The 23,864-nt window shown below is 42.7% G+C and overlaps 1 protein-coding gene across 1 annotated transcript in view; it reads left to right on the top strand.

Moving 5' to 3' along the window:
- Positions 1 to 23,756: 23,756 nt before the first annotated feature.
- Positions 23,757 to 23,864, top strand: part of LOC126250984 (tetracycline resistance protein, class A-like) — a 40,870-nt gene continuing 40,762 nt past the window's right edge. Inside the window, exon 1 of the mRNA XM_049951602.1 lies at positions 23,757 to 23,864. This exon is cut by the window's right edge and continues 3 nt beyond it. Coding sequence (XP_049807559.1) covers positions 23,768 to 23,864 — 97 coding nt within the window. The 5' untranslated portion in view covers positions 23,757 to 23,767.

Genomic DNA, 23,864 nt, shown 5'->3' with positions numbered 1-23,864 from the left:
ATGCCAGTCACGTTTCCAAGAGTGCTAAATGGAGTTACGGATCGCCTGAAGCCTAGGAAACACATGGTGTATTTCAATGACAGGATAGTTTTTTCAAAAGGTATGGACGAACATGTGAAACTGTTGGAAGAAGTATTCAATATACAAAGAGCATCTTATGTTAAGTATTGACAAATGTAATTGTGGACAGACTTACGTCTACTACTTATACCATGTCATTAGTGAAGAAAGTGTATGAACTGATGCCCATTTAATACCAACACTTTGTGAGATTTCAGCTCCACAAACAACCAAACAGTTACAATTTTTTTCTATGCCCTTGTAATTATTACTGAAAATTTATCAAAGAAGTTGCACAGATTGCTCAACCGTAAAAATCATTGGTTAAGGAAAGAATAAAATTTTAGTGGTCAGCGGAGTGTGATTGTGGCTTTTGACTTTCAAAGAAAACGTTAATCAAAGAGCCAGTACAGGCGTTCATATTCTGAAAGAAACGTGTCCTTGGTTGCAACACTAGCAATACTATTCTGTTTTGAAATTCTAAGTGAGGATATTAATGGAAAAGAGCATCCTATGGCATACATTTATCGACAGTTGAACAGAGCGGAACCCAACTGCTCTACCACTGAGGAGGAAATGGTAGTGCTGATCTATGGGATCATATACTTTAGACGTTACCTATATGGAGAGGAATTCAAAGTAGTAATGGACTATGCATTCTTAAAGTGGCTATTGGGTTTTAAAGATCCATCTAGCAAATTAACCAGGTGGGCCCGTTAACCCTTGCGTCCGCCCTCAAAAAATTATACTTTGTTCTATAACCAGATTACTGGGATAACCCAATGAATTTATTGTCGTACAGTCACAGTTAGCAACACTCAGCTCTGGGTATGTAAGAAATCATTGCAGCAAGGCATTCAAATTGTTGCTGGCTACTGTTGCAGCTGTTTCACAACATAATAAACTGTTCATTTTTGTGTAAGCTTTGCTGCTGTGAACATCAACTCTGGTTTCTCATGGATGATAAACTGGAACTCTTTAAATTTGAATATAGCAGATTAAGCTATGGAGTAAAAGATGAGAAAATTAGGAAGTTATTGTCTACTGTTGATATAGATGGGAATGACGCTACAGACTTCAGAGACGAAGATTCTGCAGACAAATGGATAATAAAGGTCCTACTGCTTCAGATTTTGGAGATGCTATTGGTACTTGTGGTGATATTGAAGGTGAAAGAGAGACATACGATAAGAGTAGCGATGACAATGACACAGCTGACGAAAACAGCGAAGTGACTGTGTCTTCAGCAGGCATTCTATGCGGTACAGATGAACGAAATGGTATGAGGAACCTTTTGGGACAAGAAATTTGCCGAAACATAATATTTTGCGGGAAAATGCTAGTCGAACATGTACAACAAAACTTCTTTCTATAAAAGACACCTTCAAGAGTATATTTACAGAAGAAATGTGAGATACAATAGTACTTGAAACCAACAGGAAGGCAGAATATGCAGTCACAACCTATAACATCTATTCAGAAGGAGCATCGAAAGTGTGGAAGCCATTGACGACTGAAGAATTTGATGCATATCTTGGTATACTGATTACAACCGAAATAAGATTCTCTGACATTGAACACACTGTAGCGGATCAGCATTTTGTGACACTAGATACTGAGCGTCAGTGGCAGAGGTGAGCAAAGGTCGGTATTTTGTCAGGAATGGCGGGAGCGAAAGCGACATTTTGTGGGCGATGGTATGGGCTCTTTTCTTGGCTCAGTGGGTGAGGTATGAGTGAAACATTGCTGGTTCCACTATCGGTCATTTATTGACACATAAGACACTTTAAACAAACAGGGTAATACATTGTGTTTTAAATCGTTCAATTCCTCGCGGCAACGGTCAGGCACGGAGGCGTAGCGTGCGGATTCCAGTGACCGCTGATACGGCGACGGTTCGTGTTGCAGCGAAACGCTAGGGGGTGTATTATTCTATTCCGTGCCTTCCCGTGACCCTCTGCGACGGCGGCGCGGTCTTCTCCTTGTGAATTCGCTCGTTGCGTTATTAACAAGGGGCTACGGTGTGGTGCGGAGTGCTCCGTCCTGGTATCGAACCAGCGACCTTCAGGTTCGGCGTCTTCTGGAGGAGCGCAGCAACATTTAGGTTCGCAAGTGACTCATTTGGTGATGTTGCAGTCCCTAGGTAAGTACCACGCGAACTTCTTTCTGGTAACATCTGGGATGGCATCTTCCGCGTTGAACTATTGGCGCGGTACCGACATCTTCTTCTGTCAAGCAGCGTAGTGGCTAAGTCGTTGCAGCGAAGTATGACGTCCGCTGACTAACCATTAGTTGGTCCGTCCAGGTGACGTTACTGCATCTCTTCTTTCTTTCCTCAAAGGATCCCCTTATGTCCATTTGTCGAAGGTATTTATTCGGTGTTTTCGCCAATGTCGCGAAGTTTCTTGGCCGGCAACTGACTCTTCGGTCGTTGATCTATACTTCTCACGTTGGGCAGAAACGTGACCAATGTCGACACAGTAGCCGGTTTTCCTTGTTTTACTTCTATGCTGGCGTGGTCGGGAATTGCCCTGTTGTCCTCCTCCGCATCGCCAGATACGTCACGCAAGTGAGTTCATTATGCTGACAGTTTCTGGAGCATTGACCGCTTATGTGCGAACTGTCCTACTCGTTGTTCCTGGAAGCATTGCCCATCTGCTCGGTCGTTGATCTATCGAAATGCTGACTGCTGTTGTGCGAACTCCGCTGGTCAGCGGCCTGCTGCCGCTTCCGAAAATTATGGCTTAACGTGTCAAAGTCTCTAAAATCTTCACTTCACCTATAATAAGTCTTTAGGAATTTTCTGCTGGATCTCTGCTTTGAACAACAATTAATATCACATAATTACTATACACAACCATAAATAACACATAATTATTATACATAATTATTATATACCCTAGAACACAAAGGAAATGTGGAAAGCAAATGCATTTCCACTGTATGGTGCAAGATTATCCCTCAACCAATTTTGACAGATAAGCAGATTTATGATTTCAATTTTAAATCTGGCTGTCTCTCAACAACCGTATACGAGTTTCAGCATAGGAATCACACAGAAAACCGGTTGCAAATAACTGTTTGGTACATTGACCTAAGTTTCGACTCCTCTAAGAATGTCTTCACCAGCTTTAAATTTTAAGGAACCCTATAAAATGAAACATAGAAAATTAAGTACGACCAAATTATTAATCAAGATATCAATTGTCAAGTTATACAAAGGTTACTTACGTAAAATTACATTGTGAGATAGCATTAGTGACAGTTTTGAGCGGACACGCTTAAGTCAAAAATTAAAATTAAAAATGTTCAAGCCCTTGGCACATGTGCCTTGCTAGGAACAATATCAGACTGATCGGCCCAGTTGCTTACATTGCTCCCACGAAAACAATACGAGTTGCGCCGCCTATTGGGCGCGAACAGTGACATGTGGCTATTTCAGACACTGTAACAGAAATAATTGAATTAAAGCACTCTGTCTTCAGGCCACGAGTGGCCTTCCGGGCCATCCGACCGCCGTGTCATTCTCGGTGGAGGATGCGAATAGGATGGGCATGGGGTCAGCACACTGCTCGCCCGGTCGTAAGATGGTATTCTTGACCGAAGCCGCTACTATTCGGTCGAGTAGCTCCTCAATTGGCATCACGAGGCTGAGTGCATCCCGAAAAATGGCAACAGCGTATGGCGGCCTGGATGGTCACCCATCCAAGCGCCGACCATGCTCGACAGCGCTTAACTTCGGTGAACGCGCCGGAACCGGTGTATCCACTGCGGCAAGGCCGTGTTACAGCTGGCACATGACCATATTTTGTCAGGTAAACGGGGTAAAGAGAAACTTTTGGGAAATTAGCTGAAAAGTTTTGGTAGCATACAAGGAAACATGAAGTGGATCAATATGCAGATAGCAGGCCATATGAGGAGTCCTCTTAGAAAAAAATGTTCAAATGTGTATGAAACCTTATGGGACTTAACTGCTAGGGTCATCAGTCCCTAAGCTTACACACTACTTAACCTAAATTATCCTAAGGACAAACACACACACCCATGCCCGAGGGAGGACTCGAACCTCCGCCGGGACCAGCCGCACAGACCACGACTGCAGCGCCTGAGACCGCTCGGCTAATCCCGCGCGGCAGTCCTCAGAATGTTCAGGTGTTCAGACTCTTTGAAATGATACTGACTGATATTTTTAGTCCTATTAACAGAACTCCAGCTGGTAATAAATATACCTTAACAACGATTTTCATTTTTCGAGATTTATATGACAGCACTTCCAACCAGCAAGCTCCTGCAGATGCTATGGCATTAGTGAATAATTCTTAAATTTGATGTAACAGAAACGTTTCCAACTGATCAAGCCGGCCGCTGGTGGCCGAGCGGTTCTGGCGCTACAGTCTGGAACCGCGCGACCGCTACGGTCGCAGGTTCGAATCCTGCCTCGGGCATGGATGTTTGTGTCGTCCTTAGGTTAGTTAGGTTTAAGTAGTTCTAAGTTCTAGGGGACTTATGACCTCAGCAGTTGAGTCCCATAGTGCTCAGAACCATTTGAACCAACCATCTGATCAAGGTACTAACGTCTTATCTGATTTGATGAAATACTTATGCTCTGTACTTCAAGTTTACAATTTATAGACGAGCTCATTTCATCCAAAAGCTAATGACTGTATGAAATATGTTCACTGGACAATATCAAAGATGGTGAATCACTGCTTCAATGGCCAACACGCACATTAATTTAGTTATGTCATCACTGTGCAATTCTAAAGTTCATACTAGTGTTGGTGTCTTGCCCTACAAGGTGTTATATGGAAGCAGAATTCTATCTCCCTTCAATGTACTAAAACAAAAGCCAGGATCTGACATCGAGTCAGTGAAAAAATTTGCAAATAGAAAACTAGTGAAGACAAAGGCACTGGAAAGCTAATAACAGTGAGCTAGTCAGATTCCATATTTCAGAGTTTGCCATTGGGTGTTGGTTACCAATGCATACACACCGAAAGGGAAAACCAAGAAATTTTTAACGAAATATAATGGTCGACATCACGTTATAGAGATGACCTCCGCAGCCCGTGTGAGGTCTAGTTACCTACCAAAACGTCCACTGCACCCATTAGTAGAGTAAAGCCAATGGATGATGCGATATATGCTTTACCACAAGTTCTGGTAACAGTACCACAATAAAACAAAAACTGAGGAAGGTTAAGAAGAATGTGCTGCCAGATACTCATCCTATGCACTCGAACTTAGATCAAGTTATTAGTTTAAAGTGTACTTTTCTATGTTATTATTTTCTTCTTTGTTTTCAGAATTATATTTGTATTGTATTACATTGGTTAATAAGATATTAGTGTGGCTTATTCATGAGGAGAATTAAAGCAGATTCCTTTCCACGAGGTAGCGTAACAGCAGGGATACTCCAAAGAATAACTGTTATTGTAGAAGTGGAAAGTGTAACCCTGAACCAACCACTGAACTTCGGAGTTTTGTTTTCCAGGCAACCAGATGTATTGCTGACTAGTCACCACTGGCCGCTAATATCAACTTTCGAGATATGGAAAGCTAGAAACGAAATTTGCATGCAACAAGAGATATTCATGGAGTTACAGAAAGGAGATTAACGACGAATACCAGGAGCTGAAACTTTTGAATGGAACGTCAAGAGCACAGATGATGCAGGTGATGGATGTAGTGTGGCAGGCAGCTATATGTAGAAATAGGGTGTGGATCAACTCGAGAGGGGCCCTTGATCAAAACCTTATTTCGGACAACAAATGTAGAACTTAATACGACGATAAGTCAGGTGCAAGATATATACCATAGTAGAGTGAAATACCACTAAACTAAAGAGCCTGGAATGTAATGTACTGAAAAATAGAAGTGTGATAGGGCAGGTAGCTAAAGAACTCGTGGAACGTGTGCATAATACAGCAGCAACATAGCAACGCCAGGTAATAACCTGACAGTTATTCAGAAACGACTGAGTACCTTAGCACTTTCCACGCCAAGTCAGTACGCATAACGATCTCGCAAACACAGCTCTTTCGACGGACTCTGTATGTTGTAACTTGTTTTGCTTCCTGCCCTTTTTAATATGAAAAAAGGAACGCTGTACGTTTCATCATTCAAACTGGGAACAACTGTAGTTTATGTACTTTACGACAGAGCTCACTACGAGTATGCAATTTCATTGTGGACAACACGCGGTCGATTTACGTGATAGTGGACGCCTAACCTCCGATTTGATCTTAGTTCGCTTCATGGTTCACTTTGCGTGATTGTATTTTGTTAGGATAGTTCTTACTGATCGGAGGAACGAAACTCTAAAGTGGATATTAATTACGAATCTTCAGACGCATTTTGCGAAAATTCCAACAGTTCAGGTAACTAATACGGACTTATATTACTGAGAAAAATCTTTGCAAAATAATATGCATGTTACTGTAAAAGCAAGTATTGCCTCAAAATATTTTATACTGTTCTTTTAACTGTTTATATGTTTATTCATTTATTCATGGACAAATGAAAATGAGGGTGCTTGTTTTGATACATCACTAAACGTGGTTACTGATGTGAGCAACTGGTCCAGAGCTGACAATCAGCCAAAGTTAACCAGAGTTCAATAGTGCTAGCGGTATGACTTTTCAACTGGATGAATTTGAATGTTTCTGTTTTTTCAATACTGAGATGGTATGAGTGTAGTGAAGTAGCCAGAAATAAATGACTGTGGGTCAAAGGATGTATTTGTAAATAGTTCATTGGCAAGCAGGCTAATGAATGGAGACAGATTCACTTCCATTTTGTTTATGTTGCACTTGGATGATAACACGAAATTCGTAAAGCTAGGTCAGCCAGAACTTAATACACTGCACAAAATTAGGCCCTTCTTCAGTTCTTTTGCCACAAAATATAAGAGTAACTTCAAACCACACATGAATCTTACAACTGATGAACAAATACGCTCCTTCAGAGACAGAGTAGGGTTTAGAGTTTATATGAGAAACAAACCAAATAAATACGTAATCACACTTTATGTATTGTGTGACTCAACATCAGGTTACGCTTTGAATTGTGAAAGTTACACAGGTAAAGCAAACACTGTCGATAACTCTGTCTGGTCTCTAAGTAGTAGGTTGTGTGGAGATTATTTTGACAAAGCACACTACATTTACAGGGACAGGTTGTGCACAAGCCCTGTTCTTTTTTTTTATTTTTTCAGACTATCTGTCGCATAAAAAAATCTTGGGTGTAGGCACTGTAATGAAGAACAGGAAAGGTCTACCTAGTGAAATGAAGGCTGTAAAGCTTAGGAAGAAGGAAATGACGTTTTAGAGGAAGGAACATTTACGAGCAAATTGAACTGTACTTGGCACCAAAGCAAAGGACAGGTAGACGTAAACCAGATGTTGTAATAGACAATGACAAGGGTGAAACTGGAGTAGATAGGGTCGACGTGCTGTAAGCTATTATCCTTTCTGTCGGAAGACACTGAAATGGTGGAAGAAGATTTTCTTTCACTTGTTTCTTTTATCAGTTGTGAATAGTTTGCTTATGTACAAACATACAACAAAAAAGACAACATCTCTGGTGTGCTTCATCAAGGCCTTAGGTAAACAGCTAGCTAGTCATGACGGTGTGGAGGGGTTTCAGTATTCAAAAGGTGGACCTTACCAAGTGCAGACAGGGTGTTTGGCTGATACTTCCCAAAAAAGAAGCCGGCCGGTGTGGCCGTGCGGTTAAAGGCGCTTCAGTCTGGAACCGCGTGACCGCTACGGTCGCAGGTTCGAATCCTGCCTCGGGCATGGATGTGTGTGATGTCCTTAGGTTAGTTAGGTTTAATTAGTTCTAAGTTCTAGGCGACTGATGACCTCAGCAGTTGAGTCGCATAGTGCTCAGAGCCATTTGAACCATTTGAACCCAAAAAAGATTCCAGCTACAGCATGTAGACAAAATACAGCAATATGACGCAAAATAGGAACTGAGAAAAGAGTAAGAAAAGAAACACGATAGTGGCGTAAGCAATGTAATGTGGCTCTCTGCATACAAGACTGTTTCAAAGAGTACACACGCGAGTAAATTATGCTTGATAAAACAAAACTGCGCTTCTGTATCGAACTTTTCTTGTATGCACATGCTTCTTTCAGTACAAATTGTTCTTTTTTACATGCTTATTTCTTGCAAACATTCAAAAGAATGAGTTTTAGAAGTTACAATTTCTTTTCTTCTCTAACTCTTCGGGCTTTCTCGGTGATCTGATGACATGTTGGGTTGTCGGGTACTCTACCGGATATGACCATCATAATTGTACGATGTTTCGGCAACGTAGCTCATAACCGTCATCATGGGCGACCTAAGACAGCTACTCGAGTGTCCTTCTTTTTCTCTCTTTTTGAGGAGCAGACAGAGGTTAGAATTCTAAAGGCACCAGGCCGAAGATGGAACACTCAGGAGCGGGGCTGGTGGGGGCGGACCACAGAGGGAACACCCAGAACAGAAGCAAACGGGAAAAGGAACGGCAACGTTGCAGAAGATCGTAGTGAGTGGGTGCAGACAGCAGAGGGAACGCCTCCAACCACCGATGGAGGCGAAAGGCCACAGACATACACTACTGGCCATTAAAATTGCTACACCACGAAGATGACGTGCTACAGACGCGAAATTTAACCGACAGGAAGTAGATCCTGTGATATGCAAATGATTAGCTTCTCAGAACATTCACACAAAGTTGGCGCCGGTGGCGACACCTACAACGTGCTGACATCAGGAAAGTTTCCAACCGATTTCTCATACACAAACAGCAGTTGACCACCGTTGCCTGGTGAACCGTTGTTGTGATGTCTCATGTAAGGAGGAGAAATGCGTACCATCACGTTTCCGAATTGATAAAGGTCGGATTGTAGCCTACTGCGATTGCGGTTTATCGTATCGCGACATTTCTGCTCGCGTTGGTCGAGATCCAATGACTATTAGCAGAATATGGAATCGGTGGGTTCAGGAGGGTAATACGAAACGCCGTGCTGAATCCCAACGGCCTCATATCACTAGCAGTCGAGTTAACAGGCATCTTATCCGCATGGCTGTAACGGATCGTGCAGCCACGTCTCGATCCCTGAGTCAACAGATGGGGACGTTTGCAAGACAACAACCATCTACATGAATAGTTCGACGACGTTTGCAGCAGCATGGACTATCAGCTCGGAGACCGTGGCTGCGATTACCCTTGACGCTGCATCACAGACAGGAGCGCCTACGATGGTGTACTCAACGACGAACCTGGCTGCACGAATGGCAAAACGTCATTTTTTTTGGGATGAATCCAGGTTCTATTTACAGCATCATGGTGGTCGCATCCATGTTTGGTGACATCGCGGTGAACGCACATTAGAAGCGTGTATTCGTCATCGCCATACTGGCGTAGGCCTATCACCCGGTGTGATGGTATGAGGTGCCATTGGTTACACGTCTCGGAGACCTCTTGTTCGCATTGACGGCAATTTGAACAATGGACGTTACATTTCAGTTGTGTTACGACACGTGGCTCCACCCTCAATTCGATCCCTGCGAAACCCTACATTTCAGCAAGATAATGCACGACCGCATGTTGCGTGTCCTGTACGGGCCTTTCTAGATACAGAAAATGTTCGACTGCTGCCCTCGCCAGCACATTATCCAGATCTCTCACCAATTGAAAACGTCTGGTCAATGGTAGCCGAGCAACTGGCTAGTCACAATACGCCAGTCACTACTTCCGATGAACTGTGGTATCGTGTTGAAGCTGCATGAGCAACTGTACCTGTACACGCCATCCAAGCTCTGTTTGACTCAATTCCCATGCGTATCAAGGCCGTTACTACGGGCAGAGGTGGTTGTTCTGGGTACTGAATTCTCAGGATCCATGTAGCCAAATTACGTGAAAATGTAATCACATGGCTGTTCTAGTATAATATATTTGTCCAATAAATACCCGTTTATAAATTGCATTTCTTCTTGGTGTAGCAATTTTAATTTCCAGTAGTGTAAATACTGGACCAGGTCCACTCTAGAGGCAGTCTCAGGTCGCACCTGATGTTGTTACGAGCTACGTTACCAAAATATTGTGCAAGTACGACGCTGATATCCGGCAGAACTCCCGAAAACTCAAAATGTTCTTTTTTTTCTTTTTGGAAAGACATTCGGTTTTTAAAATTGTAGAAAACATATCATTCACATACAGGAAAAAGTTGTATAACAGAATTAGAAAGAGCAGGTTTCAAACTTTAGCATAAATAGTTTACTACCTTTATATTTCCTTTATTACATCTTTAGGAAACCTAGGAAATTGGTTGTAAAGTGTCAATTGGCAGGGACAAAACCTGTGTAAATGGTTCAGTGTCGAAAGTGTTAGACGAGAAGATGATCATTGCTAGACCGTTACGGATATTTGCCAGACAGTATTAATGACGCAAAATTTTCAGTTGCCTGAATGCAAGAATTCATAAATCGTGCCGTGCAGCAATTTTTGCGATTACGTCAAGTGCAGAGAGCTTTTCCGATGAACTGACACAAAGGAATTTACCACTAATTGATAACATAGCCACCGTCGAGATTACAACAGATAAGGCGAGATTACTCATATCAATCCGATTTCCGGTAGTAAATCGAATCACACGTTATCATTCATGTGTACCCGATGAAGTGAGAAATCAAGAGTAAATGGATGCAGCTAAGTGATAATATTTGTCCAACTAGGATACACGTACATGTGTTATAACTTCTCTTTGAAGGTACGAAGTGGCACGAAGAAGTGTTGGAACATGAACCACAGTGTCAGATAATAGGAATCCATTAGATTTACTCAGTCTATTCACCAGAAACACCGAGCGAGGTGGCGCAGTGGCTAGCACACTGGACTCGCACTCGGGAGGGCAACGGTTCAATCCCGCGTCCGATCATCCTGATTTAGGTTTCCCGTCATTTCCCTAAATCGCTCCAGGAAAATGACGGGATGGTTCCTTTGAAACGGCACGGCCGACTTCCATCCCCGTCCTTCCCTAATCCGATGAGACCGATGACCTCGCTGTCTGGTCTCCTGCCCCAAACAACCCAACCCAACCCCTCACCAGAAACTGTAATAGTCAACTGTTACGAGTATGAGAAACCTATTGGCGTGCAGAGGATGGAACAGTAGTATTTTGATTACTGGCACAACTTGTGGTATCGCTTGCCTGCAACCATTACGGGTACAACATTGATTAAGCTGTCAATAGCAAAGTTACACTGATCCGCCGGAACATTATTACCCCCCGATCTACCAACGATATAAACTCGTTCACGCGATAGCAGCGTCACCTGGCGAGGAATGACTGCTCGTTAGACACGCACAGTAGTATTAGTGAGCATGTTGTCCTTGTGTAGAGGAGGGACGCGATCCATCTGAGTTTGACCGAGGACAGACTGTTATGGCCTGGGGGTTCGGCACGAGCATTTCGGAAACTTCACGACCTGTCGAGTATTCGAGGAATGCTCTGCTGAGTGTCTTCAGCACGTGGCGAAATCAAGATGAAACCACTTCCAGACGTCTTGGGATTGGGCGGCCGCCCCTCATTACAGATGTCGGACGTCTAGGCTGGGAGACTCGTAAAACAGAATAGGTGGTGAACTGTAACGGAACTACCATCAGACTTTAATGTTGGGCAGACTACAAAAGTGTTTAAACCGAACTCTCCTAACGATGGGTGTCCACAGCCTATCACCCACGCATGTGCCAATATAAAAACCACGACATCAGCAACTACAACTGAGATGGGCACGCCACAATTCCACTGTACGTTGCCGCAGTGGCACAGCGTTGCGTGGTCTGATTAATCCCAATCCCTTATTCATCTTGCCGATGAGGGCACGGATCAGTCTTCTTCCAGGGGGACAGCTCCTTGACACCTCTGCAGCGGCAGGGAGACAAGCTGGCGGCGGCTCCATTACGGTCTGGAAAACATTCCCGTGGGCACCCACGGGTCCAGTGCAACTCCTGCAAGGCGTCATGACGGCCAAGGAGTACCGTACACTGATTGCAGTCCACGTATGCCCCTTCAAAACCATCATGGTTCCCGACGGCATTGACATTTTTCAGCAAGCTATTGCGTCATGTCACAAGGCCGGGAGTGTGATGGAGTGATTCTAGGAATACAGTTCCAGTTGATGTGTTTGTCTCCCCAATTCGTCAGATCTGAACCCAATCGAACACATCTGGGATGTGATTGAATATGGCGTGAGAGCTCATCGCCCCCTCCCCAGAATTACGAGAATTAGATGACTTATGTGTATAGATGTGTGCCAGCTCCCTCCAGCGACCTACCACGGCTTCCTGTCTTCATTGCTTCCATGTCACGACGCGTCGCCGCTGTTATCCGTGCCAAAGATAGACATACCGCTTATTAGATAGGTGGTCATAATGTTCTGGCTGATCAGCGTATATTGGCAAGACAAACCTTTGGATACCCTTCCTACCCAGAACCTGACCTTCCGTAATGGTCCATTGAATCCAGAACTCCTACACACGACCGATAAGCTATTCACAGAAGAAAAAGGAAGTATTACTACAGAACAGATGTTCAGGCGTTTTCAAAAGTTTCGAGAACAACATCGCTGGAATGTTATTGACATAAGTGTGTTAATTACTGACATAGTCGTGTTTCTTATAGGAACATGTATGTTGTACCTACGCTTGAAGCGTAAAGTTGCCGGTACTACAGACCTATCATAGAATAGCGTGATTCCATACATAAACAATAAGAATTGGATGTACTTGTCGCAATACCTGTTATCGGATTATAGTAATTATAGATTAAAACTAGATTTTGAGGAACAGAGTGGTAAGCAGCAGTAAAACACAATCTTGTAAGTTGTTAAACAATAATTGCCAGATGTAAACCTTTGTAAATAAAACCTATGTATATGAAGTTGTTACAGGAAGACACCAACTCAAAATATTTTTGAATAAGGGCAGCAACCCTGATCCCAGCTGCACTAATTAATTTTCGAAGCCGTTTCATGACACGCACGGTAAAAGAAGAAAGTCTGCCTCAAACCATGTGTCACATTACAATCTAGAACACCCGTGCACTTGTTACACAGGGAAAACATCCGTTTCTAGGAACGCAAACAGTGCAGTATGACAGCACCCACGACGTCGTTCTGCAAACTATAAAATACACTACTGACCATTAAAACTGCTACAACGAAGATGACGTGCTACACACGCGAAATTTAACCGACAAGAAGAAGATGCTGTGATGTGCAAATGATTAGCTTTTCAGAGAATTCACACGACGTTGGCGCCAGTGGCAACACCTACAACGTGCTGACATCAGGAAAGTTTCCAACCGATTTCTCATACACAAACAGCAGTTGACCGGAATTGCCTGGTTAAACATTGTTGTGATACCTCGCGTAAGGAGGAGAAATGCGTACCATCACGTTTCCGACTTTGCTAAAGGTCGTATTGTAGCCTATCGCGATTGCGGTTTATCGTATCGCGACATTGCTGCTCGGGTTGGTCGAGATCCAATGACTATTAGCAGAATACTGAATCGGTGGGTTCAGAAGGGTAATACGGAACGCCGTGCTGGATCCCAACGGCCTTGTATCACTAGCAGTAGAGATGACATGCATCTTATCCGCATCGGTGTAACGGCTCGTGCAGCCACGTCTCGATACCTGAGTCAGCAGATGGGGACGTTTGCAAGACAACAACCATCTGCACGAACAGTTCGACGACATTTGCAGCATCATGGACTATCAGCTCGGACACCATGGCTGCGGTTACCCTTGACGCTGCATCACAGACAGGAGCGCCTACGATGGTGTACTCAACGACGAACCTGGCTGCACGAATGGCAAAACGTCATTTTTTTTTTCGGATGAATCCAGGTTCTATTTACAGCGTCATGGTGGTCGCATCCATGTTTGGTGACATCGCGGTGAACGCACATTGGAAGCGTGTATTCGTCATCGCCATACTGGCGTATCACCCGGTGTGATGGTATGGGGTGCCATTGGTGACACGTCTCGGAGACCTCTTGTTCGCATTGACGGCAATTTGAACAATGGACGTTACATTTCAGATGTGTTACGACACGTGGCTCTACCCTCAATTCGATCCCTGCGAAACCCTACATTTCAACAGGATAATGCACGACCGCATGTTGCGTGTCCTGTACGGGCCTTTCTAGATACAGAAAATGTTCGACTGCTGCCCTGGCCAGCACATTCTCCAGATCTCTCACTAATTGAAAACGTCTGGTCAATGGTAGCCGAGCAACTGGCTAGTCACAATACGCCAGTCACTACTCTTGATGAACTGTGGTATCGTGTTGAAGCTGCATGAGCAACTGTACCTGTACACGCCATCCAAGCTCTGTTTGACTCAATTCCCATGCGTATCAAGGCCGTTACTACGGGCAGAGGTGGTTGTTCTGGGTACTGAATTCTCAGGATCCATGTAGCCAAATTACGTGAAAATGTAATCACATGGCTGTTCTAGTATAATATATTTGTCCAATGAATATCCGTTTATCATCTGCATTTCTTCTTGGTGTAGCAATTTTAATTTACAGTAGTGTAAATACTGGACCAGGTCCACTCTAGAGGCAGTCTCAGGTCGCACCTGATGAAGTTACGAGCTACGTTACCAAAATATTGTGCAAGTACGACGCTGATATCCGGCAGAACTCCCGAAAACTCAAAATGTTCTTTTCTTCTTTTTGGAAAGACATTCGGTTTTTAAAATTGTAGAAAAAGTATCATTCACATACAGGAAAAAGTTGTATAACAGAATTAGAAAGAGCAGGTTTCCAACTTTAGCATAAATAGTTTACTACCTTTATATTTCCTTTATTACATCTTTAGGAAACCTGGGAAATTGGTTGTAAAGTGTCAATTGGCAGGGACAAAACCTGTGTAAATGGTTCAGTGTCGAAAGTGTTAGACGAGAAGATGATCATTGCTAGACCGTTACGGATATTTGCCAGACAGTATTAATGACGCAAAATTTTCAGTTGCCTGAATGCAAGAATTCATAAATCGTGCCGTGCAGCAATTTTTGCGATCACGTCAAGTGCAGAGAGCTTTTCCGATGAACTGACACAAAGGAATTCCACTATTTGATAACATAGCCACCGTCGAGGTTACAACAGATAAGGCGAGATTACTCATATCATCCGATTTCCGGTAGTAAATCGAATCGCACGTTATCATTCATGAGTACCCGATGAAGTGAGAAATCAAGAGTAAATGGATGCAGCTAAGTGATAATATTTGTCCAACTAGGATACTCGTACATGTGTTACAACTTCTCTCCGGAGGTAAACAAGACGTCACACAGTGGCACGAAGAAGTGTTGGAACATGAACCACAGTGTCAGATAATAGGAATCCATTAGATTTACTCAGTCTATTCACCAGAAACACCGAGCGAGGTGGCGCAGTGGCTAGCACACTGGACTCGCACTCGGGAGGGCAACGGTTCAATCCCGCGTCCGGTCATCCTGATTTAGGTTTCCCGTGATTTCCCTAAATCGCTCCAGGCAAATGCCGGGATGGTTCCTTTGAAACGGCACGGCCGACTTCCATCCTCGTCCTTCCCTAATCCGATGAGACCGATGACCTCGCTGTCTGGTCTCCTCCCCCAAACAACCCAACCCAACCCCTCACCAGAAACTGTAATAGTCAACTGTTACGAGTATGAGAAACCTATGATCGTGCAGAGGATGGAACAGTGGTATTTTGATTACTGGCACAACTTGTGGTATCGCTTGCCTGCAACCATTACGGGTACAACCTTGATTAAGTTGTCAATAGCAAAGTCTGGTCAATGGTGGCCGAGCAACTGGCTCGTCACAATACGCCAGTCACTACTCTTGATGAACTGTGGTATCGTATTGAAGCTGCATGGGCAGCTGTTTCTGTACACGCCATCCAAGCTCTGTTTGACTCAATTCCCATGCGTATCAAAGCCGTTATTACGGTCAGAGGTGGTTGTTCTAGGTACTGATTTGTCAGAATCTATGCACCCAAATTGCGTAAAAATGTAATCACATGTCAGTTCTAGTATAATATATATGTCCAATGACTACCCGTTTATCATCTGCATTTCTTCTTGGTGTAACAATTTTAATGGTCAGTAGTGTAAAGAGTAATGACACGCAACATCCAAGCTCGGTCGTTTCAAGGTTTTTTAGTACGGATGAGAAATTCAGGGACAGGGACAAGCTTCCATAACTGAAACATCGTTGTGCGGACAGGGCTTCTGGTACCTCGGGTTAAACGAGGAAAATGACCACCTAGCCTGCTACAATGATATGGTGTTTTACTTTAAATATCCCTGCTTCAGTCATCTCGGCCTCAGTGTCTGGTCATTCCGTCCATTTGACCAATCCCGACGGAATAACAATCTCGCTAGCTACATGTTAAATCTTCTTGCGAACTGTGATGTGCTGCATGCTGCCTGTTTGAAGACTTCTGCAAGAAGACTGGAGTCTGCCGGCTGTGGTTGGACTCCAACGCTCCATGCTGCCGCCACCGACGGATCACAGCCTTGACTGATAGAAGATGCGGGCGTACTGAGCCTTCCTGTGGTGAAGGCCCAAACCGATATACTGTGAGCTGCCATCTTCTGTTTGCTTGGTGGGCACCTGGCGCCGCTTTCCAGGCTGTACGTGTACCGCCTTCCTGGCTGTACGCTGTGTATCTGAAGGAGCCCTGGGCTTTCACCTCCGTGACAATCGCCATCATGATTATGCTGTGGGTACAAGACTAAGTGTGTGTCCACCTGCAAGAGCACACTGAGGCCCTCCGTATCCACACTTGCCACGAGCTACGTGAGCTGTCGGAGTGCTATGTCTAGCATTCCTCGCTGACACCCGAACGAGCAAGCAGCCCGGCCCGTTTCCTGGGCGCCTGAGAAGACAGTATTCGTTGTAACAATCACGTTAACAAAATGTTGCTACAGACACCGCTGTTTCACAGACGTCTTCTGGTGTAAGACTGGAACGCTCACCAGCCTTCGGGCCTCAGCCTCCGACACTTGTGACGTCACCACCTCACCTGTCCAGTCTCGACGCCCATTGATCTCGTAACACAGCGGGTGACCGATAAAAAACTTTCAATGACTGCCGACTGTGCTGTTTCGTATTCTGATAACCCTACCACAACAAAGGTCAAAAATTAATTATGATTGTAGTGTCGCTCACGCTGCTAAATATTGCATTTTCGGGCAACAACAAAGTTATATTATGTATCAGGTGTCATTAGAGCACAGTTAATAAAGTCATTTCTTGAAATAATGGATAAACTAGGCACTCATCTTTTCGTGGTTCCCACGCTGGTCTCGTTGTGAACTCATGGCTCAATCGTCGAAAATCTAGGTAGTGATGATTCCAAGCTCGGATGCAAAGAGGCCTAGGTGTTATTCTGCGATATTCAATAGTTTTATAGATGTGTTTCGTAAACCATTCTTAAAGATTAAACTTTTGCAAGTTACGACAATGGTGATGTAAAAAAGTAATCAGCACTCCGAATTTAAGTTACACTTCTTTTTTATTACTTTTGTTGCAATATCACGTAACTCGTTCCAAAACATCGCTTCACAACATAAAACATACTTGAAAATATCTTCCTGACTGTTAAAGTTCACATTTCGTAAACTGACTAAAATTTGCGTCTTTTTAACATGACGACCAAAGCTTGACTCTCTAATAACCGCTTACGAGCCCAAAAATCAGAGTTACAAGTACGTCAATGATCATAGTGACAAAAGAAAGAATACACCTAAGAATAATATCATTGCAATATATACATATCGATGTATCGAAGTAACTCTACATTAATGAAGTCAAATCTGAATGTTGTCACAGAAATATGTTAACTATTTTACAGAAACACAGTAGAAATTTCCTGGTATCGAGAGGTTGAGGTGGGGTGCCGTAATGGTTAGGTAATTCAAGAACCAGTACAGTATGGATCTAACAGAGTTGAGCTATGTTCGAAGACGAGTCGTATGAGTGTTTCATAAGCAATCTCCTCTGTAGACTGCCTGCGTTTTCCCAGTATTCTAGTAATGAAACCTCCATACTAAGACAATAATGTCGCGAGAACTACAAGTGCTGATTTTAAACAGTCACTTATTTAAGCCATTTTTGGACGCAAAGGTATTTGGGAACAGAGGCGTATACATCATTGTAACTGCCTCACGATGGATAACATTAGGTGTAATAAGTTTTGGTAACTAGTTGCTCTGTTTCGCCTAATTTATCGTTGTCTTTTTTTAGTTAGAACATCAACACGAAAATTTATAAGTAGCAGATGTAGTTCATGAAGTAGATGCGGATAAAAATCGACGAAATATTACCTCAGACTGAGTGTTCCTACAACTTGCTCTTCAACAGACATTACATTTATAGTTTTGGGTCACTCATCATGTCGTACACTATTCTGGCTCAATAAAATCGAAGACGTCCACAGTATGGTGTGGACGTGCTCTGCGCCGTGTGAACCAGTACTTTCGGAGCTTTCGGCCGCGTCTTGCAGCCGGAACAAATTCATGTTACACTAACAGTCTGTATTTGTCTGCTGTGACACGTCTGTCAATAAAAAGGGGTCCAATAATCCACTGTGCTCTGACTGCGCGTGAGACAGTGACTTTTTGTCGATTCTCAGTAGGCCAGAGACTCCAGTCCTGTTTGTTGAAGTACCCATGTAGCTGGAAGTGTGCCTCATCGTTAAAACAAATGTGATACCTATCGGCTGCCCCAACGGCTGGTACAGTTGAATTTTGTGATGGAAAAGCTTAAGTTTCTCTTTCATTATTGTCTGGAGAGACCGTCGTGACATCCTGAGATACTATGCTGCATGTCTTGTTGGTATAGTGGGCTTGTTAGCTGAATAAAGTACGCACTAGTTCCACAGTCCACAGGGTTACAACTGAGTCTGGTTGTCGTAACTGGCCCTTCCTGGCACCATGTAGGGATCTGGTCTTTTCAGAACAATTCATCAACCCGTTAAGAAACAGGGAAAACATTACACAAGATCTGTATCAGAGGACGTTTAAATTTTGCTGTCACAACTTGACTTCAGTTCTGTGTTCTCATCGAACAGTAGTCATTCCTGATGGTGCTGTTCTTGACCAGTATTCTGTTGAGGGCGCGTCTCACCGCAACAGTACATCCAGAATTTCCGTAAAATGTCAGTGTTGTTGTTTCCACTCTGAAATATGAACTGAGACATCAGTGAGTGAACCGTAGAGTATTCACAGCCACAGTACAATAATATCACAAGGAGAATCATCTACGACACACAAACCATAGCAGACAAATACCTTCTAATACCTGTTTTGCGCCACCTTTTAATTTACTTCCTATCTTCAACTTATATGGCAAGTCGGATTTAGATTTTTTCAAGGGAGCAGGCTACTTACGCTGTAGGGAAATGTAAAGAAGCGTTTAAAAGCAATAGTACGTAATTGTAGCGGCATGAAGTTAAAATAAGTAAAAGCATTTAATTATAGTGAAATATATATAAAAATATGTAACGCGAAACGAAATATACCAACGCCGGCAATATAATTCGTGAAAATTTATGCTTTTCACTTGCGTAGGAGCAAACTAAAAAATGTAATTACATAAAATTTAGGGTTTTATTAATTACTTGTCATACTGATAGCATGCTCTCCGTCACGTGCAAACGTATCTCAGTGACGGGCGTTATCGAAAACCTCTATCTCGACATCCGACTACATCCGGTTATCTTTGTATTTAAAGCGCGGCTACAGTGGGAGTCCACAAGTCTAGCAGGGACAACCAACTACTCCTAGGATACAGGTGAGACGGTCTGCAGTGTCCGTGTGCCTCTGTCTCTTCTGATGCCCTGTCCACTGTTCTTGGTGTAGCGTAAGTTAAGCTTTGAAACTAATGTTTCAGAAACGTCAGATCTGACGGATGTCCTTTCTTGGGGCCGTCAGGCGTATTTCCATTTTTGTTTACGAAGATATTTTCAATCCCATTTTTGTAATGTGGAGGTGGTGTCGACCTAAAAATAGATGGCTCATGGAATGTGTCCTCCGATGCTCAGTATCGGTTTGTACTCATTACATAAAAAATATCGGTCAAAGTTTATAGGATCTGCCATTGTCAGGTGATGGAGATAAGCGATCGAATATTTTCTTAAAAATGTTTTAATTATCTTCATCGCAATAGTACATAAATTTACAATTTGGGAGTACTAGTTTCGGTTTCTAGAAAAAAATGGTTCAAATGGTTCTGAGCACTATGGGACTTAACATCTGTGGTCATCAGTCCCCTAGAACGTAGAACTACTTAAACCTAACTAACCTAAGGACATCACACACATCCATGCCCGAGGCAGGATTCGAACCTGCGACCGTAGCAGTCGCGCGGTTCCGGACTGCGCGCCTAGAACCGCTAGACCACCGCGGCCGGCTCGGTTTCTAGACAACCATCTTCAAATCAATCTTACGATAGACACAGTGCCATTGTACATGTAGGCTACAGAACCATCATCGATGAATGTATCTTGGAAAATACCCATTAAAGAGTCAGGCTTTAAATGCACTATTGGTAATACCAATGAAGTTACTCATTCTGAACTACGCTTACTAGCAACAGTATATTAGTCAACCATTATATTATTGCATGTGGGACTGAGAGCGCCTCGATAAGTTTTTATCGTGATATTTCACGAGGACACACTGAGCCATTTGATGATATATATTCAATTGTCTTGAAATCATTCTCAGTGCGATGCTCTTTCCTCAGTCAGCACTGTACTTGTTTGCTGTAACGTGTTTCCGATAACGGCCACGGGAGACCAAGTGCAGTAATACCGTGGTCGCGAAGTACTTGGATACAATGATCGCGACATCCTTGTTAGTAAGATGAATACGTCACCAACAGTGTCCGTAAAGTCTTGCTCGTGAGTGAGCATGTTTCGAGATACACTCACTAACGACGGTTTTCTAGCCTACGTGTACATAGGTACTGTCTATAGTAAGACTGATCTGGAAATGGTTGTCTAGCAACCGAAAGTAGTAGTCAACAAATTGTAAATTAATGTGATATTGCGATCAACACAATTACAAAACAAACTGAAATTGATCAAAGTGCAGTTTTGTACCTTTAGTTGACAGCGTGCTGAAAGGGCATCACTACCCGTTAGTAAACACATGAGTGATCGCTACCAGAAACAGCAAATTGCGAAGAACTTACAACGTTACCATCAACTCGGTAAAACATCTCCGTAACACAACAGCCGTTCTCAGTCGCTCTTCAGAACATTTATTATAATTATTATTTTCCGTGGTTTTATTTCGCCGCCTTACGTTGAATTTGATTACAAGGCTTGAAATCAAACGTGTTACATTTGGGAGAGGCTGCTTTTTTAAATTAAAAGAGTAGAATTCTGTTGGTTGTATTTATTTTGCCTCCTGCCTGCCGTTTCAAATTTTTCGCATCTGCAACATTCTCCTGGAGTTAAACAACATTATGACAATTTAGACTACTCTTTTCGCTTGAGTCAGTAACTCCTGTTCCAGGTATTCCGTAGATATCTCCCTCATGCTTGCAACATTTCTGAATCCATTGCACAAGTGCTTTGTAAGCAATGACTTTGTTAAATGAGGTGCTCTTTCCCGAGATTGTGTCTACGAATGAAAAGCTTGTCACTTGTTTTATCCAAAAATTATTCAACCTAATCATTCGGCTCACATTCGGGCGCATTGCCATTTCCCTGACTCGGTATTGATGTAGCTTAGGACTGCCATGCTTCACGTCTGAATAAACTTCATACAGAGTGTATGTTTCTCAGATTAGGGTCAGCTCTCATGTTATGAGAAAGGACCCTGTGTCATGGACAAACAATGATCATTCCACATTTTACCATTTTAACTGAGTAGTTATTCATCTTCTCAAATACAACAGAAATTTTCTGTTATTATACATTTCTGCTTTTTACTAATCCTTTTTCAAGTCAGACAATTCCGTCCACTACGACAATAGTACGTCTACTCATTGAGCTTACCGAATGCATTTTGTGGTCAGACAATTCCGTCCACTACGAAAACAGTACATCTACTCACGGAGATTGTCGTCTGGCATCCACCATAATATTACCGAGTTAAATTCAGAATAATTTCAGAGGGTGGAAAAAATAAATGGGTCACTTGCCATGTGGTAAGGTTACATCTGATATTTTAATCCAAATAATGAAGATAAGGCGTCAATAACGCTAATCCGTTCTATTACCATTTTCTAAAGACACCTCAGCGTCAGAAGGTATTTCTCGTTATATTATTCTGTTACTCATGTCACGGAGTCGTTGGGTCAATGAAATTTGTAATATTCGAAAGTGAACGAATTTTACAAAGTGCGCTTGAATGTGATATACGTTGCTAGCGTATCGTCTGCTGTGTAAAGTCACTATGAAAGCCTAGGAAAATTGTGAATATTGAAAAATTCGCAGACATTACGTTGTAAACTGGTCCGTAACATATGACCTGACCGCTGAACATGTATAAGATATTAATATGAATGAATCGTCACAACTTCGAGGCATACGTCTGCGGACCTATTCCTTTTTCAGGGGAATTGTCCACCCTTCTGGAGAGAGGCATTCCGTCGTCCTTTTGGCTTACCTATACTCAAGCAAGATAGTTGGAACTCCATTTGTTTCGTTCGCTCAAATATTCTTCCATTTTAGTTTTTCGATCTCTGTCTTATCATTTATATTGCATTCGTTCCTTCCGTATGTCATTGATTCATTTTTGTAGCATGTCACACGACTTGAAAATCCCTACTCTGTAACTTCTGTCTACCTCTTATCTACAAGGAATATAGCATATCTTCTGGCTGAAAATTGTTGAACTAGGTGTTCATTCCATTTTTGACAAGGTAGTTAGCAACATCTATATATTTTCGAAGTAAGTAATATGAACAGGATTTAGATTTTAAAGCACTTCATATTGTAATACAATAAACATACGTTTATATACAACATACCCCAATGAAGCTAATTTGCACTAGCGCGGAGGCATAGGAATATAAAAAAAAGATTTACATTTCTGCTGAGAGAAAAATCTTTGTTTAGTATGTTACATCTAGGTAACGAACTTCAACTCGTTTTCGTTCAGAGGATATTTTTTCGAGTATTACAGTAATAATAATAATAGTAAGCTAACAGTAACAATTATAATAATATTCAACATCACCAGTATAATAATAAATGTAATACCAGCGTCATACAGATTTCTTAAGCCCGGCTTACCTCACGGGAAATTCCACTGCAGCAAAATGTAGCCGTTTAGGAACGCTGGCGAGATTGTAGTGCGAAAATTAACATGAGAACTTGTCGTTAAGTTAGAGAGCTCTAACGCGAGATATTTCTCCAAGATTTTTTCCTTATATTCCAGACTAATCCTCTTTTTTGAATGTTCCGCTTCTATAGAACGTGAATTATGTGATGTTTGAGTATTTCAGTTCACGAAATGACTATCCGTGTTGACATAGTGTGAAATACCACTGTCTTACTCACAGTTTTCCCGCGCATATCTTATCACGGAGATCTGCACCATTTGTGTGCCTAGCAGCACATCAGAAATAACTTTGTTGAAAGTTATTTTGTATTCATATATTACTGCTTGTTTTTTAGTGTACTGGGTGGCCGCCACGATGAACTCTACGGTCGACGTCGCAGCGCCGAAAGAAGTGAAGTCTGATGACGAGAGAAGCGTGGAGGATGAGCCTGCAGAAGAGTCTCCAGCACCCG

This window comes from Schistocerca nitens, chromosome 1, assembly GCF_023898315.1.
Source record: "Schistocerca nitens isolate TAMUIC-IGC-003100 chromosome 1, iqSchNite1.1, whole genome shotgun sequence".
In the NCBI taxonomy this organism is placed as follows: domain Eukaryota; kingdom Metazoa; phylum Arthropoda; class Insecta; order Orthoptera; family Acrididae; genus Schistocerca; species Schistocerca nitens.
This window is presented reverse-complemented; position numbering and strand designations above follow the sequence as displayed.